Source organism: Juglans microcarpa x Juglans regia, chromosome 1D, assembly GCF_004785595.1.
Source record: "Juglans microcarpa x Juglans regia isolate MS1-56 chromosome 1D, Jm3101_v1.0, whole genome shotgun sequence".
NCBI classification, from domain to species: Eukaryota; Viridiplantae; Streptophyta; class Magnoliopsida; order Fagales; family Juglandaceae; genus Juglans; species Juglans microcarpa x Juglans regia.
In genome coordinates this window covers 45,424,175-45,446,292 of record NC_054594.1, presented here as the reverse complement: position 1 = coordinate 45,446,292, position 22,118 = coordinate 45,424,175, and the positions used below count along the sequence as shown (strand labels likewise).

Here is a 22,118-nt window from a genome sequence, read left to right as displayed (position 1 = left end):
AAATAAATAAATAAATCTCATTCGGGAGACAAATTGGGGACCAAAGTCGGGTTCAAAGCATTTCTGTTTTTATAATAGACTCAATATTCAAATTTAGGGTAGGTTTGGATAGAGAGCTCAAATGAGATGTTTTATTGAAAGTTAAATAAAATATTGTTAAATATTATTTTTTAATATTATTTTTATTTTAGAATTTAAAAAAGTTAAATTATTTATTATATTTTTTATGAGAATTTCAGAAAGTTATAATGATGAGATGAAATAAATTTATGTATCCAAATCCACCCAATATTGTTTAGTATTATCTCGTTTGGTTATAGAGAGGTGGGAGATCGAAAGTTAAAAATAAAATAAAATATTATTATAATATAATTATTTAATATTATTTTTATTTTAAATTTTAAAATTATTTATTATATTTTATATAAAAAAATTAAATAATTATCATGATTAGATAAGATTAGATAGTGTTTTTTTTTTTTTTTTGAAGAAACTATGTAATTTTCCATAGATCAAAGTCTCTATAATAGAGATAATATATAGTGAGGAGGATCATCCTAAGGCATTATTGCCTAACGTGTGCGCCATTACATTTGCTTCTCTTGGAATGTGTTTAATAGAGTTACTTTCCAAACATTGAAGCTTGGTCCTTGTATCTGTTACTAGCATCCTAACAAAATTCAAATCTTCTATATGTCCTTAAACAGCCTGCACAACTGTTTTTGAATCTCCCTTTAAAATAACTTTCCTAAGTCCTAGCTCATTACCAGACATAGCTGATTGGAAAGCAGCATAGGTCTCTGCTAGTAAAGGACTAGGGAGCAAATAGTCTCTTCCTCATTGTTGCCAAAATATTGACTTCACTGTCACACACTACTATCCCAATTCCTATTTTATAATTAACTCTATTCACTGTTGCATCCCAGTTAAGTTTGACAAATTCATTTGGAGGAGGTACCCAACCTATAGTCCTAACAATAGAATTTGAAAGCTGATTGGATACGACTACTTGAGATGCTCTAAAATCTTGCAGAAATTGATAGGCTTATTTTACCAGAAGATTGGGATGAGTAAAAGTATTTTTGAAAATAAATTCATTCATTCTCCACAATAGCTTCCATAACACTATTGACAGTTCCTCTATCTCCTATTTGTTTTAACTTCACGAACATGACTTTAAGAAGATCTTGAATGAACCAATACTTTTTTGAATTTTCATAAAGCACTATCCCTAGACATCCCTTGCTAATATGCATTCCCATAAAATATATTCTGTAGATTCTGGTTCCTGCAAACATAAAGGACAAAAAGGGTCTACCAATATTTTATTTTTACATAAGTTGAGCTTGGTAGGCAATATATTAAGACAAGCTCTCCACATAAAAGTTTTTGTTGTTGGAGGGAGTGACAATTTCTAAAGTTTGATCCATTCTTTTGCATTTTGTTTTCCTTGTGAACTTTGGCTTTTTGTTCTGCTCTATATTTCACCTTGCAAATGATATGCACTCCTTATATTGAATATTCTATTTACAGTACATCTCCACATTAATATGTCTGGCATGTTGGTGTGACTGATAGGTATTTGCCTAATGAGATCTGCTTCTCCCTTTGTAAATATTTCTTTGACTAAACTGAGATTTCAATCTATTGTGTCTAAATTAATTAGTTCATCAACCTTAGCTCATGCATCCATAATGTTTATTGGACTTTGTACTTTGAAAGTAGTTGGTCGAGGCAACTATTTATCAGAGCAAACTCTAACAGTTTTACCATTTCTAATCTTCCAAATGATCCATTCTATAAGCAAAGGTCTAGCTAAGATCATGCTTCTCCATACAAAGGATGGACAACTATCCATTTTTGCTCGGAAAAAGTTATTTCTTGGAAAGTATTCCAACTTGAGAACTTGATGCACAAGTGAGGTTGGGGATTGGATAAGCCTTCAACCTTGTTTTGCTAATATAGCAAGATTAAAGTTTTCAAAGTCTCTAAAACTTAACCCACCTCTATTTTTTGATTTCCCATTTGATTCTAATTTAGCCAATGCAATTCCCTTTCGTATCCTATTTGTCCCTACCAATAACCCTTCATTAATCTATTTAATTCCTACAACATTCTTATAGGAAGCTTGAACACTCTTGTACTATAAGTGGGAATGACTTGTATCACTGACTTTAGAAATATTTCTTTCCCAGCTTGAGATAGCAGCTTCATTTTCCCGCTTGTGAGTTTGACCCTCACTCAATTAGATAGTGTATATAACCATGCGAAGTCCTTCGAGTTTAGATAACACCTGTGGCATTTTGGATCACTACTCGCATGCAAACAAGCTGTTTGGGCCAGCTGCTGATAGTATAATTTTAATTTGGGCCAGCCCGTAAATATATTGGTTTAGACTAACGATGAATATAAATTCATAGTACGTAAGTTACATGCACCTTATTTAAAAAAAGTTATCATTACAATGGATTTTTTTATAAATAATTTAGTAACAAATGTATCTCACAAAATTAAATCTATGAATTAACGTTACTTTATATAATATGTTAGATTATAAAATTATTTTATTATAAAATAGATCTAACATATTACATCAAATCATGTTAATTTATGAATTTATTTTTATAGAATTCTTTTATGAATATGGCACTTCTTATTTTTTATTTTTTTAGTGAATTTCCTTTTTCCAAAAGACTAATACGGAAATTACATACCTTGAATTTGCAAAAAATATTTTCCTTTATTGAGTCTATTATTATATGTGGGACTTATAATCCACCAAAATATATGCAATTCAGCCAAATTTTGTCACTTTTATAAAGTTACATTCCAATGCAACCTCGCAATCTCAATTTTTTTTTTTTTTTAAAGTTGAGAGATCAAATTGTTTTTTTAGCTCTGCGATTTAAGAAAAGTTCAATTATATTAAATTGATAAAAGATATATACAAATCCTAAATATATAAACTTTGTGCAAGTATTTTATAAAAAAGTAAACTTCACCATAGAAAAACAAGAAGAATTCACTTTTTTCTTGATGAGACAGGCTTATACAAATGGTAATTCTACTTGTCATTTAAATTCTCATTATACTCTCATTATTTTATGGTGTGATAATAGATGATTAAAGATTATTTATTATATTTCACTTATAAATCTGTTATTTAATATTACATTATAAGATGATTAAAAAATTGTAAAAAAATATATTATAAATAAATTTTTTTCTTTTAACAAAACTTATACATTTGGCATTCTTTAGAGTAGGCCTTCACTTTCCCTTATAGTTAAGAGTTTGGAGTCGAGCTTACACTTCCAAATTCCAATACAAAGCTCACAGTTAGGATGGGTCTCGAAGAATTTTTCGAATTCCAGGAAAATCTTGGTCCAGCCCATCTCTGTAATCTTTTCTTGTACTCTCCTTTCTCCACCCCCAAAACCATGAACAGTATACAATTGTCTATGAAAACGAACAAGAATATCGATGTGAGGACACAGACACTTCGTGGCCTCTGACAAGGCCCACCTGTCACTGATCACGCACACGTGGGGCCTACCAATCCACTCTCTGACTGGGGCCACGAAACGGAAAAGCCCGACGATGTGTCCTCCTCCGCCTCAACCTCATTGCCAGACAACAAGCACCCTGACAAGGCGCGTGGACCGTTAATGCAAGACAAGGCCTAGGTGATGATTCAAACACCCGCTCCGCTCCTCCCACTCAGTGGTGCGTGTATCTCACGCCCGTTTCATCAGGCTGAGCATTAGTGTTCTCCCGTAAATTAACGTTCTTTTTTATTTTTTATTTTTTGCCTGAAGAGAGCTGCAGAGAAAAGATAAACGAGGCTGACATTGTCAGAGTTTCTGCCACACTGACACCCACTTTAATCTCACGTTCTCTCTCACACAGTCTCAGACCGGTCGTGAGAGACAGAGAGAGACTGGGGAGAGGGGGGGGGGGGGGGGGGGGGGGGGGGGGGGGGGGGGGGGGGGGGGGGGGGGTGGTGTTGGTTTTGTGTTTTGGGTGGGTTTTTTAGCTTTAAGGTTAATTGAATTGAATTTGCGCTTTTTAAAAATGAGCACGTCAATGTCTGTCAAAGTGTCAAGACTCGCTGTCGCGTTCTCAGTTCTTTCAGGTTTTGCTTTTTGGCTCTTGAATTCACCTTTTATGTCGTCGTCTCTACCTCTCTCCCCAACTGCACAATTTGGATTTGCTTTCTTCTTGAAGCCCATGTGAAAATGGAAGCTCTACCGTCCCAAAGCGTCATTTCTTCCCATTATGGTTCTCTCTCTATCCCTCCCTCCATCTCTATTTCTTTCTGTGCGTTTATTTTTGTTTTTGTTTCTTCCATTTGTTATTTCTGGATAATTTGAACGAGGTACAATTGCTCTGTTTTTATATATATATTTATGCGGTGAAGGGAAAGGAGGAGGAGGAGGTGGTGGTGGACCCCAGAGGATGATTGACGAGGAGGAATCGACGATGGAGGTTGAACAGGAGAGGAGGGGTCGGGGGTGAAGGAAGCACAACCAACGTGGATCAAGCTAGGCCTGGGGATTGGTTCTAACTCCGCTGCTGCAAAAAACCCGTGACTGAACACGGAAAGCCTGTTGCTGTGGTGTTGACGCCAGCTCAGTTGCATGAGCTTCAAGGACAGACCCTAATCTACAAGCACTTAGAGGCTGGTCTTCCTGTTCCTCTTCACCTTCTCGTTCCCATTTGGAAGAGTGTCGCTTGCTTTTTTGGGCCCGCTATTTATAAGCTATACCCTAGCTGTAAGTCTTTCGTGTATGGTTTGTTTGTAAAATAAAAAATGCTCTTATTCCACTTTGCTTCGGTATTTCTAAGTGAATTACTAGTGCGGTTTTTTAAATGCATGTGCGTGTGTGAAATTGGGTTTGCAATTATATTGTTCATATCAACCATGCTTCTTTTTGTGGATTTTTATGGGTTTTTTAAACTCTTTTTTCTGAAATGGTGTCAGTCTCGTGGCTAAACTTGAAATCCGAGATGGGTTTTAGTGAAATCAAATGATCGCTCTTTGTTTCTTTGAACTTATTTAGAAAGAGGCATTAATTTTTGACATGATGTATTTTCGTCAGTTGAAATTGGTCCATGTTATCCGAGATAGAAATTTTGAGATGGGTTTCTGTTAATTGGAAGAGGTTGATCTAGAAAATGTCGGTTGAAGATTATGATGTGGTTTTTTGTCTCTTTTGGTTGATTGTGTTCAGTTATAGGTTATTTTAGTCCTCAGGGGTTTGACTATAAGACCATGATGGATCCTGAGCCAGGAAGGTGTAGAAGAACTGATGGGAAGAAATGGAGGTGTAGTAAGCATGTGGTGCCGGATCAGAAGTACTGTGAGCGGCACATGCACAGAGGCCGTCAGCGTTCAAGAAAGCCTGTGGAAGCTTTTGAAATCTCATCTCCTTCAGATTCAATGCCATCTGACAAATTTGGGGAGTTAAATCCGAACTGTGCCAATTCAGCCCATGTGGGACTTCAACTCATGACCCCTTCCAGCCATAGTTTTTCCTCCACCACCACCACTGCCGGTAGCAATATTGGAAGCAAGAAACATGTCAGTTCTGATACTATCGCCACCAGAACCCCCATACCTGCCATTGCAGCAACCATGACCACCATACCCGCCACTGCAGCCACAAGGGCCACCACTCTACCCACCTTCACTGCCAATTCCATCAACAGAATCAACCGTGTTTCTGAAAGAAAAGATGTAAGTGGCAACCCTCTCATTTACAGTCTCACCATGAAAAGCAATGGCAACAGGGTTGTATCACCTGGATTGGGCTTCTCACCAAAGAGTGTTCTTCAAGGTAATGTCTGTGAAATCTGAGCCCTTTTGTCCTCATCAAGAATTTTATTTTATTTTCCCCCATAAAGAGGTGTTTTCGTGACATTATTTGGTGGCATAAAATCTAACTCATCAGCTGCTGTAAGAAATATAGGGCTAAGTTAAGATCAAATCTATTTTGATGAAATAGTTAGTTCATAAGTAGAGTATATGTGCAATGTTATTGGAACTCTGTCGCTTGATTTGAATAAATGTTGTTTGCTTTTGAAGTTAAACTAGGTTTAGATGCTGTTCTTTTTCATAGAAAGTAAATTATTGAAGCAGGATGTGATGAAATTCATTGCTTTTAGCCTTTTATGACAATTTTGTTTATTCAATCCCATCATGCCCCATGAAGATTTTTAGGCTGATCACAGTTTTAGTACGGAGAAATGAGGGACATTTGCTTGTTTACTGTTATTTTCAGATCAAGGTTGCAACAGTTCATGCTTTGGAATCAGAAATGGCATAGAACTTGAACCGGGAAGGTGCAGAAGAACAGATGGGAAGAAGTGGCGGTGCAGCAGGCACATTGTTCCTGATAGAAAGTATTGTGTGCAGCACATGCACAGAGGTGCCAAAAAGCGTGTGGCGGTGACCCAAAAAATATCTGTTCCCACAGCTTCTTCCAGTGTTGCAATTCATAGAGCTTCACCATCTCTCTCTACAAATGTACCCAACGAGGCAGGTCTTTCTTCTCTGAACACAGATCTTTCCATCTCAATCCAAGCTAGCTCTCAACTCCTGCAAATTGATGAAAAAAGTACTACCAGCAGTAGCAGTGACACTACCATTACGGACACTAGCATCACTGCCAATGAATACGGTTACATTTCCTCTTAAAGTGCTGTCTAGAAGACCAACCATGTAATCTTTGAAGTTCTTTTGTACCATTCCAGCGGTTGATACACCAGTCTTGAGGCGTTGTTGAACTATTTGGTTAAATGGATGCGCTGCTTATAGTTTTGCGTTTTCGGCTTTCTCACCCACAAAGCTCTTGATTCGGTTGTATCGATACACTCCTAAAAATATGGAAAAATATGGTGATTTTCTTCGAGAAAATGGCACAGCCCGGACTTGATATAATAGTAACCCATCGGAGAAATACTTCCGTCAGATCCGAAGAGAAATTTGGGTAGAAACCATTGTTACAAATATTACGAGAACACTGTGTCGATACAATTTCTGACTGTCAGGAGAATATTGTGATTTGAGGTGTACTAAAATTAGTTGCAATTATAATCCAACTGTGCAACAACCAAAGGTATTCGCTAACCTTTAGAAGTTGTAACCGTTACAACGGTCAATGTAATCAATCTGGCAAGATTAACTCGTGATTTACATTTGAAATGATAATTCAATGGTTGCAACAACACATGCAGGAAGTTGATTCAAACATCCAATTATCTAAACAATGGTTGTTACCTACACTAATCTAGAAGGAGAACATACTCTCATATACAAATGGTATCATACACGAGACTCGAGCTTTGTTTTGTAAATCAATGCTTCAGAGTCATTGAGTATAGCATAGTGTGAAGGCAGATTGGAGATTACAATGATGAACTCTGGAAGTTGCTTCATTTGCCTACAAATTATGCCATTAGAAGCAGAATTCGACCATACCAGTTTCTCAAAGCCATGGGGAATCAGATCAAAAGTTTAAACTCTTAGTTACTGCAAATTCACGTAGGATTTGCTTTCTTGACTATCCAAGGATGCTCCATGATCTTCTGAAGAGAGAGCCGTTTTGAGGAGTCCCTCACCAGAAGCTGCACATATTTTCAGATAACATATTCACGAAGGCAACTAAATCTAATCACTGACACAATTCCTTCACGGTTTACATCCAGATATCAACATAAAATAGTAATGGACAAACTTACCCGAAGAATGAGATCCTTGGCTTCTTCAGTAACATGAGGAGTGGAAGGGAAGCTCAGGTCAACCTTCATTATCCTGGTATAACCAAATACAATTATCTACCTACCTATAACACAGTTCATGATACAATTTCATCCATACTAAACAGGGTATAACAATAACCTCTACCTTACCTTCTAAAGGTATCGCTCTGACTTTCAGCCTCAAATGGAGGGACACCATAAAGGAACTCATAACAAAGGATACCCAAAGTCCAGTTATCAACGGCGTAGTCATGAGCCTTCTTCTCCACCATTTCTGGTGCTAAATAATCCAAAGTTCCACACATGGTGTGTCTCTTGCTTCTCGACTGTACAGACCATCCAAAATCTGCAATTTTCAATCGTCCCTACGCATATAACTAAACTATGTTAAAAGAAAATGTCTATGAGTTATAATAATTAGAAAAATTCTATTTATCATCCTCACACACCACATACCACACTTATTTATTTATTTTCTCTTACCAAATGTGTAGTATATGGATGATGAGTAGTAGAATTGAATAAGTTTAAGAAGAATAAAACCAAAAAAAAAAATGTGGTAGGTGGTGTGCGAGGATGATGAGTAACAAAGCTCAATTAATTAATGTCAATACAGGCTTTGCAAAAATATGTCCAACCTTTTTTTAACTATCCATTCACAAGTTTGTATCACATAATTGTTAAATTAAATTAAGAAGTGCAAAATCTGCCTCCGAGTTAAGTTTTTCAAAAAAGAAGTCCTTAGAGATTTATCAACAACCCAACGCAAATTTAAGGAGTTTTAGTATACCTCGTGATCAAGCAACAGATTTTCTGGCTTGATGTCCCTATGAATCACATGCTTCTCATGACAATACGCCAATGCTTGCGTGAGGTTCAAAATGTACTAAAATTCACAAGGGACATACATCAGGATTTCTCTCAGACTGCGTAACACAAAAAGTTTGTGCACTAAATTCCACGAGGAAAAAAGTGATTAGAAGACGAAAAACCATTATAAATAAAGAAAGAGTAACATAAACATAAAAAAATACTAGTTTCTGCGCTCATACTTCATATAGTTGAAGTAAACCACAGTAACACCGGATTACAATTCCTTTTTCTTGCTGATAGTAGCAGATGCAGATAAGATTTCGAGTGAGAGAGAGAGAGAGAGAGAGAGAGAGAGATGTTTACGGTGGCGGCTTGGTTCTCACAAAGATGGCCGCTTTTCCTAAGCTTCCCATAAAGCTCGCCACCATGAGCATATTCGAGTATCAAGAAAATGCGTTCAGCATCGTGGAACCACCCATAGAGTCGCAATATATTCGGGTGCCGAAGGCTGGTTTGAATCTCCATCTCTCTCCTCAGCTGGTGTTGAATTCTGTACTTTTCGATTTGCTCCTTGAATATCACCTTCAAAGCCACTATGTACTTGCTCTTTAACATTGAAAAGAAAACAAATCAAACCAAATCCTAGAAGACAACCAGAAATCACAACATTGAAAATATAGACCGAAAACCTCGGCTTCTCTAGCAAGATAAACTCGGCCGAATTTTCCTTTCCCGAGGGGTTTTCCGATCTCGAAATCTTGCAAGGACCATTGTTTATTTGGATTTGCTTCTCCCGCTTGGATGTTGTGAGAATTCATTGGGTTTCACGAGTGAGATCCAAATGCGAGTGAGAATTGGAAACTTTGGGTGCGAGAGATTTGAGAGGGAACGTTTTGGATTTGAAAGCTTCTTCCAGAAAAGAACAGACTCCCACACAAATTTGGATCGTGGCCCAAATGCAAAGTGCTGGGCCATTTTGGATTTTGAAAGCTTCTTCCAGAAAAGAACAGGCTTTCACACGAATTTGGATCTTGGCCCAACGCAACGTGCTAGGCCACATTCTTCCTAAAGCCCAAAATCTTTATTTGTCCCGTTTGGGCTTAAAAACGTATCTATGTTCTCCCCTAATTACCTTCCGAAATGGATATAAAGACTAGTCCATACATACAAGAAGAAATACGACGTCCAATCGGGACGTTCTCCAATGTATCGAAATTATTTCAGAGACGGTTTAAATCCTGAAAAATTTAATAGCAGTTATATTCTGTATTTTTTTACACGTCACTAATCAATCGTATGATTGATTGTATCACCTTTTTTTTAATATAAAATAATTATGGCCAAACATATCCGTAAAATGCATAAAAAATACATAAAAGTGATTGTTTGCAACGTAATTCTTAAATCCCTTTGCATGTGTTTGTGGCGTGCCGTTTATACTGCTAGCGAATTTTCATTGTGTAGTGGTGGGCCGCCACATATGGGCCATGATCCTGCCTTAGCTTTAAGTCCGTTGGGCCTAACCGGAATATATTTCCACAATTTATTAATTTATTATTATTATTTTTATGGAAGAGATTTCAAACGAAGTTTATGTAGCATAGTGATGATGACTACTCTTACCTGCTATCTCTAATAAAGACATTAAGATTTTTAATTTGAATCATATTATATACCCTTTATATCATTTGTAACGGTGTTGAAGTAATATATTAATTATTTAATGTAGTTTCGCACGCACCATGTTCGACCAAATGTCCGAACGCCTTATTGTCCTATAAAAACTCCAAAATCAAGGTGCCAAAAATTAAACCATTATCAAACCTACTACCCAAACAACTTAAAACCTCATTTACAGCGAAACTACAGAAGTCCAGCTCTATCCATAGCTGTTATCCCTCCCTCGCGCGCGTTTGTCATGTTGTTCATTTCGTAATTTAAATAGTGGGATGAGATGAGATGATTTTAAATAAAAATTTAAAATTAAATAAAATATTGTTAGAATATTTTTTTAATATTATTATTATTTTAAGATTTAAAAAAGTTGAATTGTTTATTATATTTTATGTAAAAATTTATAAAAATTATAATGATAAGATGAGATGAGTTGAAATAGTTTTTGTATCAAAATCTAGTTTAATTTAATGAATGCGTACGTTGCCTTTTTATAAGTCCAATCTGATCTTACAAACAGCTCACTGAAGTACCAGGGACATCGAGTACCTTTTACTTGCATCCATCTAAATCGACACCACCTCCACGGACCACCGTCCGAATATTTTATTGGACATGATTGCTGCACATGGTGGTCCTCAACAAGTGATCCCCGTCTCCTCAGTCCCATCACCAAGATGGCGGTGATTTGAACACTTATCCATGGTTAACTTGGCGGCACTAATTCTTACTAGTCGTGTGGTCTCTATCTTATGTTTATTGCTGTGAATTTTTCATTCTGCAGATAAGCAGCGGATCACCATCAAACATCTCACCTGCATGTGCTTGATAGATATCTGTTGCAAAGAGTGGCTATGGGATGGATTGGTGGTCAATTTCCAATTAATGATTCTCTTTCATATTTCACGAACTCGCAAATTATATTGAAGAGATAGGATCTTATTTATCGGATGAGGATGACCATCCTTCAAGATTGAAGATGTAAGATCTTATATATCTATAAGATGTTTGAGTATTAAATGCTTCAGAGAGGGTATCAACATCAAGAAATGTATTTCATGAAGTTGGATTTTCCACAAAATTCCCGATTCTACCTATGGCCACAAATGGACTGACGTGCACATTCACAGTGCTTGCTGGTTACAATCTTTCATCATTCGTCCCATACACGTACAAGAACAACGCTATAGCTAGCCGCCGCTCTTCATGGAAACCAGAAAATTTACTTTGGTCCCACGTTGGAATCATTCCAAAGTAGAGAGGATAAACCACTTCAGAGAGGGTACGTTTAAACATCTACAACTGTATTTTTCAGGAAGCTGGGTTTTCCATCAAATTTGTACTGCCAATAGAACCTGTGGCAACAATTGGACTTTACGTGCACCATAATAATGCTAGCTAGACAATCTTTCTTCATTCATTTCATAAACAAGAACAAGAACAACATTATGGCCATACGTACTGCTTTTCATGATCAAAACCAGAAGATTTACTTGGAATCATTCTGAAGTAGAGAGAATAAATCACCATGTTAACAGTCATATAGGAGAAGAGATATTTTCATCGTCTCCACTGGCATCCACTCCTTTAAACACATCAATCACTGTTTTTAATACATTAATTAAATATGACAGTTCATATGTCCCCAAACCAGTATAAATAAGCTGGAGAGGGCAAGATAGCTCTGTGTGGGAATTACAATATGCAGAAAGCTTGGTTTTACGAGGAGTATAGTCCCAAAGAAGTCCTCAAGCTGGGAGACTTCCCTATTCCTACTCCCCTGCATAACCAACTACTAGTCCAAGTTCGAGCTGCTGCTTTGAATCCTATTGATTTCAAAAGACGGCAGCGACCCATCTTTCCTTCAGACTTCCCAGTAAGTAGGAATCAAAGTGTTAGACAAATCTGTATTCTTAAACATATTATTCTCTTAGCCATTCATGTTCTGGTTTTTCCAAGATTTTGGTTTGGAATGCTTTACACTGACTTCACTAACATATATATTATATTGATAACTTTGAGATAGGGAAACTGTTGAAAGGCCGTTAGAAAAGACAAAGATAAACAACAATAGATAATTTATTCAAAAATGAAAAAAGAATGCAAATTAATGCAGGCTGAAAATATACGTACTTGTGGCTTGCAAATAATCTGTTACTATAGAACTATATATTTCAAAACCGATCTTCCATGTAATAGTCATTAAGATATACGTTAGTGTTGGTGCAGGTGGTACCTGGCTGTGACATGGCTGGCGTAGTGATAGGAAAAGGTGGAGGCGTTACGAAATTTGATGTGGGTGATGAGGTTTATGGCAACATCCAAGATTTCAATGCAGGAGAAAAACTGAAGCAGCTTGGAACTCTGGCAGAGTTCATAGTCGTGGAAGAGAGCTTGATTGCAACAAAACCAAATAATCTTTCATTTGAGGAAGCTGCAAGCTTGCCTTTAGCAGTTCAGACTGCAATAGAAGGATTCAAAACTGCAGGTTTTAAAGAGGGGCAAACCGTTTTTATAGTTGGTGGAGCAGGGGGTGTTGGAACTTTGGTCGTTCAACTAGCCAAGCACTTGTATGGTGCTTCTCATGTTGTTGCTACAACTAGTACCCCAAAGGTGGAATTCGTCGAAAAATTGGGTGCTGATAGAGTTGTTGACTACAGAAAGACTAGATATGATGACATTGATGAAAAATATGATTTTCTCTACGATACAATTGGTAAGTTTCTCTATGGTTAAATATTTTCCTTGGAATCTCCAACCTAGAGTAGTGCTTTGTGATAAATCTCTCTTATATATCAGCACCTTGGTATGCTGAATGGATTTGGGAATTTGTTGTTCTAATGGTAGTGCTCTGCTTGTTTGTTGGAAAGATGGTAGAATTAACTTAAAGCATGCTTATCCGTGAGATAGTCACTATTCAACTGGTTTTGGTTTTCATCTCTTAAAACCTTTGATCTTCAGGCGATTGCAAGAATTCTTTTGTGGTAGCTAAGGATGATGCCCCAATTGTTGACATAACATGGCCTCCTTCTCATCCAAGAGCTATATATTCAAGCTTGACAGTGTGCGGTGATGACTTGGAGAAGCTTAGGCCATATTTGGAGAGCGGAAAGCTTAATGCTGTGATCGATCCAACTGGCCCATATTCTTTTGGGGATGTAATTAAAGCTTTTGGGTATCTAGAAACAGGAAGAGCAAGAGGAAAAGTTGTCATCTCTCCCTTCCCTTCACATCATCTTCCTTCTTCTGTTCCATCCGCCGGCAAGAACAACGTAACATCTGAAATGGTTCCTCAGAAATTGTCTGTTTGCTGAGTTGTGGTGCAGAACTACATATATGCCAACTGATATATCTGAATTCTATTTTACATTGTACTCTTTATGTTTTCAATTTTCAAATTATCAATTAGTTCCTTTCGTCTACAAACTTTTTATTACCAAAAGATCTAACTATAAATTTCTCAAGTGGGGTTTACGCCACATAAAAGGCCAATCAAAGCATGACATGTGGCCATTTTAACATATCAGCTTTATCTGTTGACCCAACGCTTGGGATCATAATGGGGCTATGTTAACTCGAAATAGGTTCTGCATAGGTAAATGAACCAATCTGTTTGATAGTCTGCTTGGTTAAACTCGAATCGAACTCAGCTCTTGAAAAAAAAAAGCTCGTTCATGAAAGTAGATACCCGTGCAATTAGTAAATGACACATACTCGATAAATCTTGACTCGACTCAGCTAAGGTTTGTTTGTTAAGGCCCGCTCGTTTATGCCCAAATCAACTCGTTAGCTTGACTCGATTAAAACTTATTCATATATTGATAAATATATACATATACCTATGTATATACACATATTTATATGTATTAGCTAATAATATAAGCATAGTACTTTTATAATTAAATATATAATATGTAACGTAATTACTTATATTTACATATTGAATATACTTCAAAGTTATATTTTATAATTTGTATAATAATTAATCAATAAGATTTAATAATTTCATATAACAGTATGTGAGAACTATATATGAAACAGATATATGATATCATATTATGTGTATATATTAATAATTTCTGTAGGCATATAATATATTATTATTATGGATAAATATCAACTAGTTAGATATTAATTATTTATAAAATTTTAAAATCTTATAATTCAATAGAAGTTATACTTGTTAGTTATATAAATTTGATATTATATTTTTTATTTTTTTTATTTATCTAATTTATTAATTATTAAATCTTATTAAAAAAAAATTTGAGCTGAGCTCGAAGCTCGAACTCGAGTTAGAAATTTAGCTTATTGAGTCGAGCATAAACAAAGAAGAAATAAAAATCTTGTATTTTGAGTCGAGTCGAGCTCGACAAACCAAAGATCGGCTCGGCTCGATTACAACCCTAGTTATGCACGAATAATTGGATTGGTTACAAACCATTTCTCTCTTTCTAGAAAAAGAAACTACCGTTCTTTATAAAAGTTCCTCATCCATTCCTATCTATATTTCCACATGAGAGAAGAGCTCATCTTCTTCATCGTTTATTTTCCAGTACCCGTCTGTTCATAAATTTCTCTACTAGTATTTTTAATCCTTCCTTTCCATTGGTTCGATTTTGGCCAAATCTACTGCCCTCCGACTACCGACTGCTTGCACACACCCCACCACACAACCCCCCAGCCGCCGACTTATAGGGACAAAGCGGAATCGTGACGAAAATCTTGGCACATGATCCTCACTCGCAGCTTGTTTTGAGCTTGGCTATCACGCGCCGCATTGCCAAAATGCATCCAACAGTTACACGTGTCATACCAGTAGTCTTGACACCTTAAGATCTTTTAGATTTGACCCACCCCATCTCACAATCATCGACGCGCGGTCTCAATACACCATCACGGGCGAGAGTGAAGAAACTAGATCAATCGTAGTCCAAGCCATTTGATGCCGGTATTCCTATTATGTTATCGCTTTCCCAAATCGACGATCTTGAGACAAGAAATACGAGTATCTTCAAAAAAACATCTCAGATTCTCAAGACAACAAACTGTAGTGCACCATCAAGATCCACTGCCTCCGACGATGGCATCATAGTTCGCACAACTATATGAACTATAAAACCATTTAAGACAACACATTCTTTGCAAGGTATGGGTGGGGATAAAGTAGGAGTGGCAATATATGACACGACCTATTAATCCAACACTAACACGACACGATAAAAACTGATTAGAGTTTAGTCTTAACGGGTTCGGGTCAAAACAGGTTGACCCGTTAAGACACAATTGCTTAACGGGTCACTAACGGGTCAACCCGTTATGACACGTTAAGAAAATTGAATTTACCTTTATACCCTTGACCTAAAATTAAAAAGAACCCTAGATATGTTACCTAACCCACGCTGCCCCCCTCACTTTTCTAACTTTTTCAGTTTTCTAACTCTTCTTTGCACCTTCTTCTTTTCTAACAACAAACTGTAGTGCACCATCAAGATCCACTGCCTCCAACGATGGCATCATAGTTCACACAACTATATGAACTATAAAACCATTTAAGACAACACCTTCTTTGCAGGGTATGGGTGGAGATAAAGTAGGGGTGGCAATATGTGACATAACTCATTAATCCAACACTAACACGACACGATAAAAACGGATTAGGATTTAGCCTTAACGGGTTCGGGTCAAAACGGGTTGACCCGTTAAGACATGATTGCTTAACGGGTCACTAACGGGTCAACCAGTTATGACATGTTAAGAAAATTGAATTTACCTTTATACCCTTGACCCAAAATTAAAAAGAACCCTAAACCTGTTACCTAACCCACGCCGCCCCCTCACTTTTCTAACTTTTTCAGTTTTCTAACTCTTCTTTTTCTCACGTCGCGCCCCTATCTTCGTCTTCAACCCATGGCCCCACAGCGACTCCTTTTCCCCTCAGTTCTCATCTCACGCCACCCCTCATTAGTTCTAACTCTTAAGTCTTAAGTTTCTAACTTCTCACGCCGCCCCCTCTTCGACTTCAACCTAGTACCCCGTCACCCACGGCTCCACCAAGCTCACTGCGCCACTCTTGGCCTTTTCAACTTGCCTGTCACCCACGCAAACTCAGAGTCTGTCGCCCATCCAGTTCTCTTCACCCCATTCGTCGCCCACGCAGACTCAGAGTCACGGACTCACGCCGCCCGTTGCCCACGCTCGTTGCCCACTGTAAGTCAATCCAACCGATATTTCTACTCTACCTTTACCTAGTGTAAATTAGTTTGCATGTGTTAAAGTACACTAATCATCTAGATTTATAACTTGGTGGCTAGTCTTTGATTCTGGATTTGTGTAAATTTGATTTTGGTAAATTAGTTTGCCTGTGTTAGATCCCTCCGTTTATTTCTCTTTGTCTTTTTATCTTTATAAATTTTAACAGATTTTTACCTTTATTCTAAATTTGAGTACTTCTGATTCAGATATGTTGGACTACAAATTTCATCTAAAATTTTGTTTTTATTTTGTTTTTGTTTTCATTTTTTTCATTTTACTCTTTTTGTTGTTGTTAGTCGTATAGTTCTTCTTCTCCATTTATTTGTTTCCGCAAAAAATTTAACAGGTCTTCATAGATTATGCGAAGAGTTGTAGAAAGTTGACTATAGATTTGAGAAATTTTTCGTTCGAATATGTTGTATTGTATATTTGATTTTTTTTTTTAGATCTATTTTTTTTTGTTTATATTTTGAACATGGCGGATGTCGACATTTCATTTTAGGTCAATGTACTTTAGCTTCATATGCGGCGTTCTTTTGTTGCTTATCTTTATAAATTCTGATATATGTGGACATTTTATTGTAGATTTGAGAAATTTTTATTCACATGCGTTATTGTATAAAGTTTGATTCTTTTCTAATTTTTTTGTTGTGCAGATCAAAATTTAACTTGGACGAGTTAACGAAAGATGAAATGGAGTTTGAGAACAACAAGGGCAAGGAGGACGCTCTACTTCCTTCTTCAAGTTCTAAATTTGTTTAGATCTATGTTTTTATTATATTTGAGATTGTAACATTAATATATTTACAATGTGTGTTTTGTTTATTATATTTGGGATGTAATTTTAATATATTATTACAATGTGTGTGGATCATATTTATTTGGATTGTAATTTTAGACTTGTAGTTAATTTTTTATTTTTTATAGATATTATTTATATTTATATTAAATCAATCAGGTCAAACGGTCGTGCCGTGTATGTTCAACCCATTAACGTAAATGAATTGAAACGGGTCAGGTCGGGTCGTGTTGTATCGTGTCAATTTATTTTGTATTCACTAATGGGTCATAATGAGTCGTGTCGTGTCAACCCGTTATCTTATTATGTCATGTTACGGTTTGAAATTTTGACACGAAATCCTTAACGGGTCGTGTTTGTGTTAACCCATTAAGTGTAATGTACATGCCTTGACACGACACGAATACGAGCCGTTAACACAATATGACACCCCTAGGATAAAGTTTTTGGTCCCAAAATCTGATTTTTTTTTTCACTTTTGTACTATAGTTGTTGTCATGATGTGTTTGTTAGAAAACTCCACCTCATCCTCATGTATTTCATTTTTCTTACGTTAATGATATATATACTTTTTTTTTCTAAGCAAACTCGATTTATTATAATTAAGAGATGTAGAAATACATGAGTAAGGGGTAGGGGAACCTCGACAAACACCATTTCTTAACTAATGCAGCCTTATATAAAAAGAAAAAGAAATGGGCCCTAGAAATAAATAAATGTTTCCTACCCTTCCCTACTAGGAGGGAGCTGCACTTAGTGACGACTTTTATACAATCCACGAGTGGGATTGTAGTTCCATGATCGTGGACCATGGTGATTATAGTGATTATATTTTGTCTTGAAGTGGCTGTTGGGGAAGTTCACTACCTCGTCTTTATGATCTTGTGGCCAAATAGGATAACTCTTATAACAAAATACCAGTTAAAAAACTGAAACTCCATTGCGTAATACATCGTCATAAAACTCCACATTCTCTCAACGAAGTAAATGTGATTCTCGCGCTATGGATAAAAGTAAAAAAAGTGGGGCTCATGGGTTGTGGCGGAGAGAGATTGCCAAAGGACCAAAGAAGAGATGGTGATTATCGGGCGCCAACGATTCAAATATTTTACTTAACTCTTTACATATAAGAGTATCCTAACAAAATTTGGAAAAAAATATTAAGGAAAGCAGTAAGATAGATGCAAAAATGGACGGATTATAGTTTGAACCAACTTCGGTAAATGCCTGAATCTGTGAGGTGCGTGGGACCCACCTCTTATATCTTTGCAACCACAACAGTCAGATCTGAAGGATCTGATGGTTGCGAGTTTGTTGGCCCAACGCGTGTGGTAGGAAAACCTCCCAGAAGGGGTGGTGCGTGAAGCCCACACTCGGCTTTTGGTGGCACGTGTGCCACACGTGCGGTGTTTTTTGTGGAACCGCCACTTCTATCAGAACAATTTGTGGCTTGGGAGTCTTCTCGTGCACTGTGTGCCTCTCGAATGTTGCTGGAAAACTGCAGATTTGTCTTTTCAGCCTTTGAGGAAACAAACCAACTAGTAAAAGAGAACTAACTTTATAAACAAAGTGCATATATGGAGAAAGAAGAGAATGAGAGGGAAAATGAAGGTGATGCCTCCCTCTCCACTCCTGCGAAAAAAATCAGATATGGGTTTGGATATTTTTTTAAGAGAGAAAGAACCTGAGTCTTTTACACAATAATATATATACTTGTTTAAAGGAAAAAAATGGATTGGTTACAATTTAATACGAATATGACTTCTCTAACAATTAAGTGGGGTGTGATCATGACAAAATGATCACATCAATTAGGATTAAGAAACAAGTGGGCAACTGCCAAAATTGATGGATAGATGAGATGGGTGAACAAATATCTAACTCTAAGGACTCATGATGAAATGCTAATGCATTTGACAAACTGTGAAACACAAATTGCTTGGATTGGTCTGTTTCATGACATTGATTGATGACATAACCAAACGAAATATGAAGGGTTTTGGAAGCAACCAAAAGGCTTATGACACCATAACTTGTTTCACGAGGATAAAAGAACATTTTCTCTTGTGATTATTACGAGTGGAGAGCAATAAATATAGATTGATAGTAAATAATTATATATTGAAGGGCAAGTTGGGCAAGCCATAGAGACCAAAGAGTTTGGATAAAATGATTGATCATATACTTATAATCAATTTATAATTCATTTTAAGCCAATTAATATAATTGTGACGTTCATTAAAAGATAATTTCAATTTTACTTAACTTTCCTTTATTTTAAATAGAGTAACAAACTAATCGTAGACTAATTTATAAGTTTATCATTTTATTTTTAATTTATTTAAAGTATCTCTCAAAGAAAACACATTATAGAAGTGAAGTCCACCATACTCCCCTGTAGCCAAGATGTAGCAAAACAACAGCCGAAGTCCTTATCTAAGAATGAAGGAAAGATTCCCCACAATTTAGCTGCCTCGGTGGAAGAAGTTAATTAGGATTGTTTTCATTCTTGTGGATAGGATAGTACAATACCAGAATTGGTTGTATTTTTATGATTCTCTTATTCTTTTAACTTCCAATATATTCCCAGCTTGTATATATTACCAGTCATGTACCTACATTCAAGGTAATGAGAATAAAGCAAATGTTCATCTCCATCCTTTGTATTTTCTTTCTACTTTTCTTATCATGGTATCAGAGAGGGCCTAGTGATCTCTTAACCTACTCCTTCATCTTTTAGGCTTTTCCAAAGTCACCTTCGGTGCATTTAGCTCTTTCTCGTTCATTTGTCATTTTTTTTCTCAAATTCAAACTGCCAATGGCAAACAATGATTCATCTACTCCTGCTCAACATACTCCCATTTCGCCCACAGAAGACCCAACCAAACCTTTTTACCTTCACCATAATGACAATGCTCATACCGTAGTCATCTCACCTCTACTTACAAGACCAAATTACATTTCATGGAGTTGTTCATTCACCCTAGCCATTTCAATAAAAAAATAAGCTGGGTTTGCTTGATGGAATCAATGTTTTGAATACCGTACCAGATGTCGTACCGGTTAAGGTACTAGAACAAAATATTTCGATACCAGTACCGTTTCGTATACCATTTCGGGATAGTCGATATATGAATAAATTATATATATAAATTATATTCTAAAATAATAGTCTATATATGAATAAATTATATATAAATATATATATAAATTATAAATAATCTAGTCTAAATTGGAGGTAAAAAAATGAGCTTGTAGTTTGAAAAAAAAAAATTAAAGGCTAAAATATCGGCCGGTACAATACAGGCCAGTACAGCTGGTATTTAGGCTGGTACGAAATATATATGGTACCTGTATCGGCCCAGTGGCCGGTACGGTACGGTATTCACAACACTGGATGGAAGTATCCCAACTCCAGAATTAACCAACTCTCTTTACATCCCTTGGCTGCATTTTAACAATCTAATCCTCTCATGGATCCTTAATTCCATTTCAAAAGACATAGCCTCCAATGTCTTTTACATCAGCTCTGCAAAGGAAATTTAGGAGAAGCTCAGGACACATTTTTCTCAACCTAACAATGTGAGGATATATCAGCTGCAACAACTTGGAACGATTTTTCAAGGGACATTAGTGAGTGAATATTTCACCCAACTTAATGCCATCTAGGAAGAGCTGCACAACTACAGACCATTTCTTTGATGGTCCTATGGGCTCTGCACATGCAAGGCACTCAGTTCTATTGGTGAGGTACAAATTTCTGATTATGTCTTCAAATTCTTAATGGGCTTGAATGATTCTTATGAGAGCATTTGAGGGTAGATCATACTAATGAGCCCCATTCCCTCATTGGGCAAGATTTTTTCTATGATCTTGCAAGAAGAGAGGCAAAGGCAGGCACGAACTCTAGTGCTACCCATTGCTAAACCATCAACACTTGCAATGGTCAATAATCAACCCAAGAGGAGAGAGAAGCCTAAGGTTACCTGCCATCACTGTGGGAAAGTTCGGCATATCCAAGAAAAATGCTACAGGCTGATTGGTTTCCCACCAAACTTCAAGTTTACAAAGTCCAAGCCAGGCTATTCTAGCAGTAATAGTTCATCCTTGACCCATTCGACTAATCAAGTTCTTTCTCAAGGCTCTCAAGGTCAACATAATGGGCCAATTGAAGGACCTCAACTGTCATTTATTCAAGACCAAGTTCAGAAGTTTCTTGCTCTTGTCAATGGTGAGACACTACAGCTCAATCATGGTCAACCATCTGCTTCTCTAGCACCAAAACAACCCACATCATCCAACAAACACCACTCGAACATGGCAGGTATACCATCTTCATACTCTTTCATCTTTTCAAATATTGATCACAATCATTCAAAATCATTTCTGCATTGTGATGCACGAACAGCATCTTGGATAATAGACACTGGAGCTACAGATCATATGATTTATTATCCTTCTTCATTCACTACAATTACTTGCACCACCAAAGCTCATGTGCAATTACCTAATGGTACTAAGGTTGCTGTCACACACATAGGAACTATACAACTCTAAGATAATATCATACTCACAAATGTTCTTTGTATTCCTTCTTTCACTTAATTTATTGTCTGTCAGCAAACTCACTCACAATTCTCCTCTATGCATTGTATTCTTGCATAATCATTGCTTTATACAAGTCCTCTCTTCATGGATGACAATTGGACTTGCTAAAAATTGTCATGGCCTTTATTACCTCTTATCTAGCTCACTTGGACACAAGGCTTCCAACCATAACTCTAACCTTCCTTTGCTTCACTCCAATTCTCGA

The 22,118-nt window shown here is 36.6% G+C and overlaps 3 protein-coding genes across 7 annotated transcripts; 2 read left to right on the top strand and 1 right to left on the bottom strand.

Moving 5' to 3' along the window:
* The first annotated feature begins 4,019 nt into the window (after window positions 1–4,019).
* Window positions 4,020–6,829, top strand: LOC121262849 (growth-regulating factor 9). Of its 2 annotated transcripts, XM_041165508.1 has the most exons (4): window positions 4,020–4,281; window positions 4,421–4,775; window positions 5,235–5,840; window positions 6,285–6,829. In XM_041165508.1, exons 3-4 carry the CDS (start codon window positions 5,276–5,278, stop codon window positions 6,698–6,700), a joined length of 981 nt encoding a protein of 326 aa, XP_041021442.1. In that variant the 5' UTR covers window positions 4,020–4,281; window positions 4,421–4,775; window positions 5,235–5,275; the 3' UTR covers window positions 6,701–6,829. The 2 variants fall into 2 exon arrangements, with proteins under 2 accessions (XP_041021442.1, XP_041021450.1); XM_041165516.1 differs by having other exon boundaries at window positions 4,020–4,775.
* Window positions 6,830–7,171: 342 nt separating this feature from the next.
* Window positions 7,172–9,481, bottom strand: LOC121262863 (serine/threonine-protein kinase Aurora-3). Its single transcript, XM_041165528.1, has 6 exons — window positions 9,267–9,481; window positions 8,941–9,183; window positions 8,555–8,650; window positions 7,915–8,129; window positions 7,744–7,816; window positions 7,172–7,629 (listed from the first exon to the last, which is right to left on the bottom strand). Exons 1-6 carry the CDS (start codon window positions 9,393–9,395, stop codon window positions 7,543–7,545), a joined length of 843 nt encoding a protein of 280 aa, XP_041021462.1. The 5' UTR covers window positions 9,396–9,481; the 3' UTR covers window positions 7,172–7,542.
* Window positions 9,482–11,853: 2,372 nt separating this feature from the next.
* Window positions 11,854–13,613, top strand: LOC121262832 (2-methylene-furan-3-one reductase-like). Of its 4 annotated transcripts, none has more exons than XM_041165468.1 (4): window positions 11,854–12,173; window positions 12,470–12,967; window positions 13,213–13,466; window positions 13,497–13,613. In XM_041165468.1, exons 1-4 carry the CDS (start codon window positions 11,954–11,956, stop codon window positions 13,563–13,565), a joined length of 1,041 nt encoding a protein of 346 aa, XP_041021402.1. In that variant the 5' UTR covers window positions 11,854–11,953; the 3' UTR covers window positions 13,566–13,613. The 4 variants fall into 4 exon arrangements, with proteins under 4 accessions (XP_041021402.1, XP_041021409.1, XP_041021419.1 ...); XM_041165475.1 differs by having other exon boundaries at window positions 11,882–12,127; window positions 12,481–12,967; XM_041165485.1 differs by having other exon boundaries at window positions 11,987–12,127.
* Window positions 13,614–22,118: the final 8,505 nt, after the last annotated feature.